The 13801-nt window shown below is 36.6% G+C and overlaps 1 protein-coding gene across 4 annotated transcripts in view; it reads left to right on the top strand.

The window, feature by feature from the left end:
- The window catches only part of AGTPBP1 (ATP/GTP binding carboxypeptidase 1), a 193296-nt gene that overhangs the window by 75243 nt on the left and 104252 nt on the right, over window positions 1–13801 (top strand). For all 4 annotated transcript variants that reach the window (XM_019966505.2, XM_019966503.2, XM_019966504.2 and 1 more), the window contains one exon: window positions 1226–1403. In XM_019966505.2, the coding sequence (XP_019822064.2) occupies window positions 1226–1403 (178 nt within the window). The remainder of the gene's footprint in view (window positions 1–1225; window positions 1404–13801) is intronic.

Below are 13801 nucleotides of genomic sequence, written 5' to 3'. Positions count from 1 at the left end.
GTTATCTATACTCAGTTTTGTATGTTCCTTTCATAAATATTCATTAATCCTTTATGACCAGTAAGGGAGGTATGTTATTTGTGAGTGTTCTCTGTGTCTTTGTTCTGGAGAGAATATTTTCAAATAATGAAGGTACAAAAGTGAAACTTGGAGTTAGGGATTCTGGTTCTGCCAGCCATCGTACACATAAACCCTCTCAACGGTATTCTAGCATCTGTAGAAGGCTCTCGATGATGGGGAGTGGGGATGTTGCAAAGTTACCCTTTTATTTTTACAAGACTCTAGTTATTAGAATGAAATCTGTCTTCTTGAAAATTCCAGCCAACATCTTGATTGTGCCCTCTTGGTCTTACACACGACAACTAATCTTTTTGTGGGAGTAGTTAAGATATGTGAATACACATTTTATGTTAACTCAGCTTTTTCTATTGTAGATCAATCATATGCACTTATTTTTACTGTTCCTAAAATAGACAGTATATGAGGAGAGATTGGGTGATGGTTTATGCCATTTCACACTTCTGAGTCTTAGTTTCTCAGCTATTGACAGGTCAGATGTGAAGATTTCTGTTGAAAATCGCACAGGTTATCAAAGTGCCATTTAAAGCCATCTAAGTGTCAATTGTCAATAATAACAGTGTTAAATGAAATACTTTCAAATGTCCTATTCAAGAGCCCTTCTTAAGATTAGATAACAGGATAGTAAATTAAATTCTTAAAACTTAAAATTGTGATATTCAGGCTATTCTTTTCTAAGTCGAACAGCTAATTTATTAGAGGTGCTATTGCATGATAACTTATAGAATTCTGAGAAAGGCTCACTAAATGCACATTCCTTTTTATTTCTTACATCTTTCTTTATGAGTTTTTCTTCTTTTTTTATTTTCCATTAAATTTTTATTTTATGCCCTAGGCTTGCTGAAATGCTCCCTAAGTCACTCATAGGTATTAGTGCTTTGGTGAGTTCTGGAACCAAACATGGTACTGATTTCTGCTAAGTTAGGATGTGTGAGGAAAATTGCTGCCAAATTTGCCATATGAGGTTCTTACAAAGAGATATTTCAGATTAGTCAAAGCTACTTTATAATTATGTTAAAAATATTAGGTTTTGTGATATGTGCCTTTTGAAAATTATTAACACATTATTTTCTGAAGTAGTATAAACTTGTTTCACTTATTCACCAAAGGCACATTATCTTTTTTTTTTTCTTTTCTTATAAAACAGGAATGTTTGGCAGTAAGGACCCTTGATCCTCTTGTCAACACCTCCAGTCTGATAATGAGGAAATGCTTTCCTAAAAATCGCCTGCCACTCCCAACGATTAAAAGTTCTTTCCATTTCCAGTTACCTGTTATTCCTGTGACTGGACCTGTGGCCCAGCTCTACAGTTTACCTCCTGAAGGTAGGACCACATGGTTCTTGCTGGCTTCTGGTGGTTGTTGGAATTGTGTGACTTTATCTATTTTTGCTTTTGTTCATCTCCCTAGCAAAAGAAGGCTTTAATGAACATGATATGCTTTCAGATTACTTTTTAGTTAATAAATATTTCTTCAAATATAAGAAATTACAGTTGAGTGATTAAGGGAAAGAATGTGGGATATGCTACATATGTGTAAATGTGAATTGTGAAGAACTGTCAGCACCATGTAGAAACAATATTTGATAGCTTATATAAATTTTCAAAATATAAGAATGTATAAACATTCTTATAAATGTTTAGGTAATTATATTTGAGCTTACATTTGTAGCTTTTTAATGAACTTCATTTTTAAAAGTTAAAATGCCTAATCACTAAACCAGTTACAGTTTTATGTTCAACAAAACTTGCACCATTACTTCAGTTCAGTTCAGTTCAGTTGCTCAGTTGTGTCCGACTCTGCAACCCCGTGAACCACAGCACGCCAGGCCTCCCTGTCCATCACCAACTCCCGGAGTTTACCCAAACTCATGTCCATTGAGTTGGTGATGCCATCTAACCATCTTATCCTCTGTCGTCCCCTTCTCCTCCTGCATTCAATCTTTCTCAACATCAGGCTCTTTTCAAATGAGTCAGCTCTTCACATCAGGTGGCCAAAGTATTGGAGTTTCAGCTTCAACATCAGTCCTTCCAATGTATACCCAGGACTGATTTCCTTTAGGATGGACTGGTTGAATCTCCCTGCAGTCCAAGGGACTCTCAAGAGTCTTCTCCAACGTCACAGTTCAAAAGCATCAGTTGTTCTGCACTCAGCTTTCTTTACCTGATAGAAAATACAAAATTATCGTAAATTGAATCTTTGTCATTTTGGTACAATGCTGTGTACATAGCAAAGGAAGTAAGAGTTTACATATCTTAATGTGAGGACAAAAAAGCAGAATTTTTTTGATAAGAGCTAGCAAATTAAAAAGAGAAAGTAATCTAGGCTATTAAGATTTCTACAGTATTTCCTCATTAGTTGATCACTTTAAAAAAAATAAAAGATCTTTTATTTATAATTGAGAGCAATTCTTTGAAGTAAGTGATTTAAGATAATTTTTAAGTAAATTTAATTAGTTTCTTATCATTGATATATCGCAGAGTATAGTCTTACGATTTCATTTCTAAAGTAGTTATTAAAATAGTTTAGTCTACACACACTGTCAAAATGGATTATTTACAAACTTTGTTTAAAAGGTATGTCTAAGACTAAGTCTGGGACTTGATTAAAGATAGCTAAGTGAAAGTAGTGATCTAATTCCATTCCATTCTTATTCCATTTAAAATTACCAACATACTTTATAAATAGAGGGGAAAAAAACTGTACTGAATCTGAAAACTAGATAAAAGGAGCATTCTCATGGAATAAACAGGATGTGCAACAAACACGGTGGAGAAAAGAATAGATTAAAGAGTGTCAGCTCTAATTCACTCTTCTATGAAATGCAGTTTCTCTGGCTTTGGATTGAGGGCCAGATTGATGTATCACTGAACTAGAGATGATTACTTATATCAACTAACAAGCCTTCAGGAAGAAGATGTGAGAGAAAGATTCTAATGACACTTGCATAGACATATGGATAACACAATTTTTCTCCTCTTCATCACTTTCTCACATATCAGGCTTCATTACATTTATCAGTTTTCATTATTTTTTATCTTTCTCAGTTAGACTGTAAATTCCATGAAGATAAAACTGTTTTTTTCCTTCATTTTATCCTCAGCATCCATTAGATTGCATGAGACACAGTGAATGTGCGTTTAACATTTGTTAGTGAATGAATTGAACTGGCCACAAGACTTATTCTCTTGAACATTTAATGCCAAAAGATAGTGAAGCAGCCTCCTTGGAGATTTGAAGGAAAAGAGTTCTTAAGATTTCTGAACCCTTATTAGTTGCCACTCGTATGTAAAGGTAACATATTCTTAGATATGCAAGGGTACAGAAGCATATTGCCCAGGTCCCCTTTCAAGGATACAGGAGCATATTGCCCAGGTCCCCTTCCTGAAGTAATTACATGAAATATTACTCCAGCCAGGCTAGTGATGAATTAAGAAATCAGGTGTGCAGAGACATGGTAGTAGAGTAATTGTATTTAACATTACCAATTGTTAAATTATGTATTGTTAAATAGTTGTTATACTGTTATTTTGAAATATATTAACTAATTTTTTTTAATTAACTAATTTTTGATGAAAGATAATATATGGCTGTCACAAACTGGGTCTTTTAATAATATATATTCATATATTTATCAATATTATAATATTGCTATATTTATAAAATGGTAATTATAGAAATAGTGGCCCAAATATGTGTTTTAAAATGTAAAAGTAACATCTAGAACAGAGATCTATAGACTAGAATCTACTGAACCATAGGAATCCATGGTTCTTAGTCTCTAGACTAAGTCCAGTTCTGGACTAAGTTCCTAGTTGAGAGACTAAGAACCCTTTGAAATTCTACATAAAATTATGTATATGTTTTTCTTGGAAAACATTCTTGAAGTGCTGCTATAGAAAAGCAGGAAAACTTCAAAGATGTACAAAATCCTGAGAATGCTGAATGCAAAGCAAGAACAAGCAAATCAGTTTCAGTAATAAGATACCTAAATGAATAAAATACTCCCAGTAAAAAAAGAGACTCTCTGATTGGGTTAAAAACAAAATCTAAGTAGCTGATAGATCTGGAAACTCTTGAAATAGTAAGACTGAACTCTTAAACAGATTGGCAACTGTATATCTGTTATTCCCAGCTCAAAACAGGTGAGGAAGACATTACTACCCTACAATATGTACATACAAAACAATATGGTTAAAACAAGATAGTAAAGATGATTTTATGCAAAGTAGATAATAACATGTGCCAAATACTAAAACAAAGGTAGATGAAGCTATAATTATTTAAATAATAAGGATAAATTGATAGAAACACAGCATTAGTGAGTGATTTTAATGTCTTAAGTTCTTGGTAAGTTATATAGAGGAGAGCCAGTCAATGTAAGTGGATGCTAAAGATACCTCCTGTTAATACATTTGAAAATATATTTGAAATGGACAATATTTTATGGAAATATAAATAACTAAAATTGACTTGGGCTTCCCTGATAGCTCAGTTGGTAGAGAATCTGCCTGCAATTCAGGAGACCCTGGTTTGATTCCTGGGTCGGGAAGACCCTCTGGAGAAGGTATAGGCTACCCACTCCAGTGTTCTTGGGCTTCCCTTGTGGCTCAGCTGGTAAAGAATCCGCCTGCAATGTGGGAGACCTGGGTTCGATTTCTGGGTTGGGAAGATCCCCTGGAGAAGGGAAAGGCTACCCACTCCAGTATTCTGGCCTGGAGAATTCCATTGACTGTGTAGTCTATGGGGTTGCAAAGAGCTGGACACTACTGAGCGACTTTCACTCAAAATTGACTTACATAGTAGAAAACCTGCAATCAAGAGTATGCAATCAAGTTGTCTTCAGTGAAGACATCAAACAGTAGGTTATTTCTCTCAACTTTCAAGAAATTTTCCTATACTTGATTTTCCAGAGCATGGGAAATAAAGAAAAGCTTAGAAACTAGTATGATGCTGAAATCAAAACCTGAAACAATTTACAGATCATTGTCACTAATGAAGATAAATATAAAAATCTAAAATATTAGCAAATTGAATTGAGCAGCATTTTCAGATTTAAGACACTTTGACAACATAAGGATTATTTTAGAAAGTAAGTTTATTGTAATATTAAGACTTTAATGAAAATTTATCAATATATCAAAGAAAGAAAAACAGTGATTATCTTAATAAATACCATGAAAGGGGTTGATAAAAATTATTATTAGTTCCAGATTAAATTTCTTAATGAATCAAGGAATATTTTCCAAGCTGGCTGTGTATTATCTAACTCAGATCAGTAACCAACATCACAAATAGTTATGAAGTGTTAGAGGAAGCCTCTCTCGACCTTTATTCGTTAACATTGTTTTGAAAGCTCTAGTGAGATCAGTAAGACAGGGAAAGGAAAGATACTAATCATTAAAAGAGTGAGATAAAGTTATATCAGTGTCTGTGGAGGATGTTGCTGTTTATGCAGAAAATTGAAGCAAATCAATTATAAAGTGTATCTTAGACCAAATAAAAGTTCAGTGACGTACTATTTACAAGATAAGTGAATAAAATTCACTAGCTTTCCTTTGGGTGCATGTGTATGTTTATTTGTGTATGAATTTGATAGACATAGGCACACAATAACCATTAGAAAACACAAAGGGAAAGATCACATTTTTAAGAGCAATAGGACCAACAAAATAAATCCTATTGGAATATACATTCCAAAACCTTATGGAAAGTGCTGACTCATACTTTTAAATTATTATATTATACAGATATTGTATAATTTATCTAACTGGTTTCCTATTGATAGCCATTTTAGTTTTTTTTCCCCTGTATCTTTGTCTTTACTATAAATGAGCCAAGAACATTTTGAAAATTAACAAGGATGATTTATATTCCCTGCTTTTAGTTGTGAGATTAAGTTATTAATGTAATAATTGATTTTTAGTGTTGATGGTATAAAAGTAGATCATTGGAATAGAAAAAAAGGTCTTAGATACTCTAAGCTATATGGCATTTCACATCTGGAGTATGAAACCAAAGGAAAATACCTATAAAGGAAGATATTTGACAGGTTTGATTAAAAATTAAAAACATATTTTCTCTCTGATGCTGAACTGCATTTTTCCTTCTTCCTATCCAAGGCTTGTCTTTCTTGTTTGCAGTAGGCTTTTCTGAATTCAGTTCCTTCTTTCTTCCTAACAATTCTTTTTCCAAATATCATTTCCTCTGTTTATCTAGAACTAACTGCTGTTAATACACTGACATAAATAGACTCAGTTACTATATGCAATATAAATAGTTTTTTCAGTCTTATTTCCCAAAGAATTTAGAGCAATTTGGTAACTGTATTAGTTGGGATAGACTGAGCTGCTGTTACCCAGTGACCCAGTATAGTACCCTCGTCACTCGAGCAACAGTAGTAATAACGGACATTTTTATAACATATACTCTTTTCCTGGCACATTACGTGTATTAACTCCTTTAACTCTCCCAACAACACTATGCATGGGTATCTCCATTTTATAGATGAGGATAGTGAAAGTGTAAGTGTTAGTCTTAGACAAAAATAACTTATGTAACTTGTTCAAGGTCATGTAGTTAGTAAATGGAGGAGTCAGGATTTGAATTGGGTATTCTGTCTCCAGAGCCCATTTGCTATATTGCCATGAAATAGATTTTTTTTTCCTTCCACATATCCATTCAGAAGATGGGCTTGTCAGGTGATCCTGGACAGTAGGTATCTGTCCACCATGTCATCAAAGGAAAAAGATTCTGTTTTCATCATCTCCTATGGTGTTTTCCTTATGTGCATGTGGAAAATGGTAATGAAAGAAGATGGAGGGCAGTTTCCTTTTTAAAGAATGTGACCTGGAGTTTGTATTGACAACTTTGCCTCACATACTGTTGGCCAAAATTTAATCATGACTGTAACTACTGTGAAGGGGGCTGGAATCTATAACCTCTAGCTAAAACTCAGAGGTTCAGGTACTAAATTGAAAGAGAGAACAGATACTTGGAGAGTGGAAAGGAGTTTATAATCTTCATGGTAATAAGTCACATTGGAAATAGAAGTAAAAAAGAGTCTAAAGAAGGTTACATCAGCAAGATGGAGGGGTAGAAGGTTCCAGTGCTCATCTTCCCTGCAAATACAGCAAAAACAATAAGTAGCAAATGAGAATATGATGTAAATAGGTAGCTCTGGATTAGAATGAACAAGCATCAGAAACCCCGTAGAGCACAAAACCCAAGAATGGCCACACAGAAAAGTACAGGGAGCATTTTATTTCTATCACTTGATCTCCCAGTCCAGGGCAGTTTGGCATCAGGAAGGTTCTCCTCAGTAGAGTTTTTCCCATGGAGAGCAGAAGAATCCCAGTGAGCCTGACCACTGTGTATCTCTTATGTCCCTTACATTGGCAGGTGGCTTCTTTACCACTAGCACCATCAGTAACTGAACTTAAAGAAATGGAGATCTGGGAGTTATCTGAAAAAGAATTCAAAATGATTAAGGAAGCTCAGATAATTCAAGAGAAGACAGATAAACCGTTCAGTGAACTTAGGAAAACTATACATGAACAAAATGAGAATTTCAGTGAAGAGAAAGAAATCATAAAAAGAACAAAACAAATTCTGGACCTGAAGAATACACTGAATAATGCAGTAGAGAACTTCAGTATCAGGCTTAGTCAAGCAGAGGAAAGAATCTGTGAACTTGTAGACAAATCTCATGATATTATACAGGCAAAGGAAAAAAAGAAATTAGAAAGAAAAAGAGTGAAGAAGGCCTATGTGAATAATGGAACACCATTAAATGAAACAACATCTATGTAATGGGAGTCTCAGAAGAAGAAGAAGAGAGAGAAAGGGAGAGAAAACTTACTCTAAAATATAATAGCTGCAAACTTACCAAATCTGATGAAGGTATGGCTATCTAGGTGCATAAGCTCAAACATTCCCAAATAGATTCACCCCTAAGAGATCTTCACCAAGACATTACCATTAAGCTCTTAAAGATCGAAGGCAGAGGGAGGATTTTCAAAGCAGTTAGAGAAAAAATTAGAGATACCTTCTAGGTAACAAGGTACATGTGTGCCAAGCTGCTTTAGACTCTGTGCGACATGGACTGTAGGCTTCCAGGCTTCTCTAAGGGATTTTCCAGGCAAGAATACTAGAATGAGTTGCTGTGCCCTCCTCCACAGGGTCTTTCTGACGTAAGGCTTGAACCCACTCTTATGTCTCCTGCATTGGCAGGTGGGTTCTTTACTGCTAGCACCACCAGGTAACAAGGTACCTAGCTACAAGGTAATCCTGGTAAGCCTATTAGCAAACTTTTCAAGCAGAAGCTTTGCGTGCCAGGAGAGAGTAGGATGATATATTCAAATTGCTTGAAGAAAATAACTGTTAATAAAAAATACTTCACCTGTCAAATTTCCATCAGAAATGAAAGAGATATAAAGACTTCAGGAAAATAACAAAAGCTGAATGCCCACTCTGACCATTTTATTTAGCAAAGTACCAGATATTCTAGCTATAGCCATTAGGTTAGGGAAAAAAGAAAGAAAAGACATTTAATTCATAAAGGAAGAAATGAAATCATCTCTGTTTGCAGTGACATGATCTTATAAGAAGAAAACTGTAACATCTCTACCAAAAAACTGTTAGAACTAATAGATGAATTCAGTAAAGGTATAGGATACAAAATCAATATACAAATCATCATTGTATTCCTATGCACTAATAATGAACTATCTGAAAGAGAAATTAAGAAAGCAACCCCATTTACAGTAGCATCAAGACAATAAAGCATGTAAAAATAAGTTTTACCAAGGAATTGAAGACCAGTGTGCTGATTAATAAAATGTTGTTGAAAGTCGTTGAATTAGACACACACACAAATTGAAAGATATCCTGTGTTCTTGACTTGGAAGAATTAATATAAAAATGTTCATGCTGACCAAAGTTATCTTCATAATCAATATAACCCCATCAAAATTTCAGTGGCATTTTTCACAGAAATATAAATACTATCCTAAAATTTATATGAAGCCATAAAAGACCCAAATAGCCAAAGCAGTCTTGAGAAAGGAGGACAAAGTTGGAGGCATCACACTTCCTGATTTCAAGCTATTATGTGCTTGTTGTTCAGTCGCTCAGTCGTGTCCAACTGAAGCTTCAACTTCAGTGTCGGTCCTTCCAGTGAATATTCAGGATTGATTTTTTTTGGATTGATTGTAAGCTATTGGTAATCAAAATAGTACAGTACTCAAATAAAGCAGGCGTAAGAGCTGGAACAGAATAGCTGGAACAGCCCGGTCATAAGCCCAAGCATAATACGGTCAACTAAGTTTTGATGAGGGTGCCAGCAACACACAGTGGGGAAAGGACAGTCTCCTTAATAAATTATGTTGGGAAAACTAGTATCCACATGTGCCGGGGACCAGCCCCGGCTGAACCAGGGTATTCGAAGGAGAGACGGCGTAGGCGAAGATCAGGAAACAATTGCTTAATTAAATGTTAATTAAGGATATAAAGAGTAATAGAATGAGGATAGCTCAGTAGGAAAATTCAGTGAAGAAAAGAGGCTGAAATAAGGATAGCTCAGTGAGGAAATTCAGTGGAGAAAAGAGGCTGAATAATTCAGCCAGAAGGTAAGAGAAAGAACGACATGGTGAGACCAAGTTTCGGTGAACAAGGCCCGCACTTTATTTTTCAAAGTAGTTTTTATACCTTAAGTTATGCACAGAGGATAATGGGGGAAGGGGTAGAGTCTTGCAGCAAACCAGGCTTTCTTCCTGCAAACTTATCATATGCAAAAGCTTAGGTGATTTGCATCATCTTCTGGCCCGGAGGCCTGTTAACATTTTAAGACCTTTTCTTCAGAAAACTTATTTTTCTCTAAAGGTGATTGGTCAGGAGCCACCCTCCAAAAGCATTAGATAAAGTTGCATTCGTACAGCGCAAAGGTGTGGTGGGCTACAAAAAGAATTAACTCAAGGGTCCCAGGTTACAAACATTAAAGCTACTATTTACACCAATTATATTAACCAATACACTGCCAGGGACACAGCAGGTAAGGGATATGGAAACTTAGCAGCAAACATTGGCCCAACAAGTGAAAATCCCTTCACTAATACAATTTCTAATCAATCTTTTAACTACTCAAAAGAATCTGTGTTTAGACAGTTTAGAACATCTCCTGCCTCTCACAGTTGGGAGGCTCTGAACAATCACATGTGGCCGGAAAAACCTATTCAGGCAGGCTAGAGGATTTCCAAAGGAGTTTGTAGGTTAAACACTGTCACACCCAGGAATTATTAACTGGAGCTGTAAGCTAACTTTTTTCAGAGAGGTAGTGGGGGACAGCCCCCCGTAAAGTCTGAGGTGTAGGTGAAAGCACAAAGCAGAAAGTAGGCAGACTCTGGTTTTGGGGGTAGATTGCTCGAGAATTTCCAGGGAGACTCCTGAGGCTTGATCCCGCCTTTGCGTATGCCAAGCCTCCTTCCTCATGACCTTTGTCATGGGCGGAGTTCCTCACGCTGGCTACCGGCAGTGATAGAATTCCAGTTGAGCTATTCCAGATCCTGAAAAGTGCTGCACTCAATATGCAATATGCACTCAATATGCAATATGCCGGCTCCCGGCACACATGCAAAAGAATGAAGCTGGACCCCTATTTTACACCAGCCACAAAATTGACTCGAAATGGGTAAACTGTATATATAAGACCTGAAACTATAAAACTCCTAGAAGAAAACTTACGGGAAAAGATCCTTGATGTAGTTGGTCTTAGCAGTGATTTCTTGGTTAAGATAACAAAACCATAGGCAACAGAAGCTAAAATAAACAAGTGGGACTGTATCAAACTAAAAAGATTCTGCACAGCAAAGGAGAATTTATTGAAAAGGCAGCCTATAGAATAGGAAAAGATATTTAGAAACTATATATCTAATGAAAGATTAATATAAAAAATACACAGAACTCATATAGCTGAATAGTACAAAGGGAGATAGTGCAATTAAAAATGGGCAAAAGACTTGAATAGACTTTTTCCCCAAAGAACGATGTACCATGGCCAGAAGATAATGAAAAGGTGCTGTCTACCAGTAATCATCAGGGAAGCACAAGAGAAACCCCCTCACACCTCTTAGAATGGCTATTATCAAAGAGACAAGAGACAGCAAATAGCAAGGATTGGAGAAAACAGAACCCTTGCACTCTGTTGGTAGGAATGTAACATGGTACATTATCTTAAAGAGATAAAAGCATACTCATGTTCATTTCAGCATTATTTACACTAGTCAACATATGTAAATAACCTTAATGTCTTTCCATGGATAAAAGAAAAGTGATTTGTATAGATGATTCAGCCAATAAAAAGAATAAATATCATTTGTGACAGCATGGATGAATCTGGAGGGCATTTATGCTAAGTGAAATGTGCAAGACACAGAAAGACAGATACTGTGTGGTATCACTTATACATGGAATCTTTGAATTAAGACAAAAAAAACCAGTTTCAAAGAAACGGAATAGAATGTTGGATTCCAGGGGCTGGGAGAATGGTAAATGCGTGATAAGATCCAAGCGTGTACATTTTTAGTGAGTTCTGAGGGTCTAACATATAGCATGGTTCAGTTCAGTTCAGTTCAGTTGCTCAGTTGTGTCCGACTCTTCGCGACACCACGGACTGCAGCACGCCAGGCCTCCCTTTCCATCATCAACCCCTGGTGTTTACTCAAACTCATCTCCTTTGAGTTGGTGATGCCATCTAACCATCTCATCCTTTGTCATCCCCTTCTCCTCCTGCTCTCAATCTTTCCCAGCATCAGGGTCTTTTCCAATGAGTCAACTGTTCACATGAGGTGGCCAAAGTATTGGAGTTTCAGCTTTAACATCAGTCCTTCCAATGAACACTCAGGACTGATCTCCTTTAGGATGGTCTGGTTGGTTCTCCTTGGAGTTCAAGGGACTCTCCAGAATCTTCTCCAACACCACAGTTCAAAAGCATCAATCCTTTGGTGCTCAGCTTTCTTTATAGTCCAGCTCTCACATCCGTATGTGACTTCTGGAAAAGCCATAGCCTTGACTAGACAGACCTTTGTTGGCAAAGTAATGTCTCTGCTTTTGAATATGCTATCTATGTTGGTCATAACTTTCCTTCCAAGGAATAAGTGTCTTTTAATTTCATGGCTGCAGTCACCATCTGCAGTGATTTTGGAGCCCCCAAAAATAAAGTCTGACACTGTTTCCACTGTTTCCCCATCTGTTTGCCATGAAGTGATGGGACCAGATGCCATGATCTTCGTTTTCTGAATGTTGAGCTTTAAGCCAACTTCTTCACTCTCCTCTTTCACTTTCATCAAGAGGCTTTTGAGTTCCTCTTCACTTTGTGCCATAAGGGTGGTGTCATCTGCATATCTGAGGTTATTAATATTTCTCCCAGCAATCTTGATTCCAGCTTGTGCTTCCTCCAGCCCAGTGTTTCTCATGATGTACTCTGCATATAAGTTAAATAAGCAGGGTGACAATATTCAGCCTTGACGTACTCCTTTTCCTTTTTGGAACCAGTCTGTTGTTCCATGTCCAGTTCTAACTGTTGCTTCCTGACCTGCATACAGATTTCTGAAGAGGCAGATCAGGTGGTCTGGTATTCCCATCTCTTTCAGAATTTTCCACGGTTTATTGTGATTCACACAGTCAAAGGCTTTGGCATAGTCAATGAAGCAGAAATAGATGTTTTTCTGGAACTCTCTTGCTTTTTCGATGATCCAGTGGATGTTGGCAATTTGATCTCTGGTTCCTCTGCCTTTTCTAAAACCAGCTTGAACATCTGGAAGTTCATGGTTTGCGTATTGCTGAAGCTTGACTTGGAGAATTTTGAGCGTTACTTTACTAGCGTGTGAGATGAGTGCAATTGTGCGGTAGTTTGAGCATTCTTTGGCATTGCCTTTGTTTGGGATTGGAATGAAAACTGACCTTTTCCAGTCTTGTGGCCACTGCTGAGTTTTCCAAATTTGCTAGCATATTGAGTGCAGCACTTTCACAGCATCATCTTTCAGGATTTGAAATAGCTCAACTGGAATTCCATCACCTCCACTAGCTTTGTTCATAGTGATGCTTTCTAAGGCCCACTTGACTTCACATTCTAGGATATCTGGCTCTAGGTCAGTGATCACACCATCGTGATTATCTGGGTCATGAATATCTTTATGTACAGTTCTTCTGTGTATTCTTGCCACCTCTTCTTAATATCTTCTGCTTCTGTTAGGTCCATACCATTTCTGTCCTTTATTGAGCCCATCTTTGCATGAAATGTTCCCTTGGTATCTGTAATTTTCTTGAAGAGATCTCTGGTCTTTCCCATTCTAGTTAATGTGGCATTGTGTATTTGAAAGTTTCTGAGAGTACATCTTAAGCATTCTCACCACGTGTACGTGTACACACACATACAGGGTGTTAACAGTGTTAGCCGTGTGAAATGAAGGAGGTATTATCTTCATCCTGACAGTCATTTTACCCTGATTTACCATTTTACCATATATCATTACATCTTGCACTTTTAATATACAGTTATATTTGTCAGTTATTCCTCAATAGAATAAAAAATAAAAGCGAAGTGTGGGAACATATTCTTTAAAAATATTCTCCACTTTGTCCCAATGCACTCATTGCTTACATGAGTCCTCTCAGAGCTCTCCTCTATGCTTCTTTCCTTGTGTCCCCCACACCCATGCCCTCATGG

The sequence above is a fragment of the Bos indicus genome, chromosome 8, assembly GCF_029378745.1.
Source record: "Bos indicus isolate NIAB-ARS_2022 breed Sahiwal x Tharparkar chromosome 8, NIAB-ARS_B.indTharparkar_mat_pri_1.0, whole genome shotgun sequence".
NCBI lineage: Eukaryota > Metazoa > Chordata > Mammalia > Artiodactyla > Bovidae > Bos > Bos indicus.
This window is presented reverse-complemented; position numbering and strand designations above follow the sequence as displayed.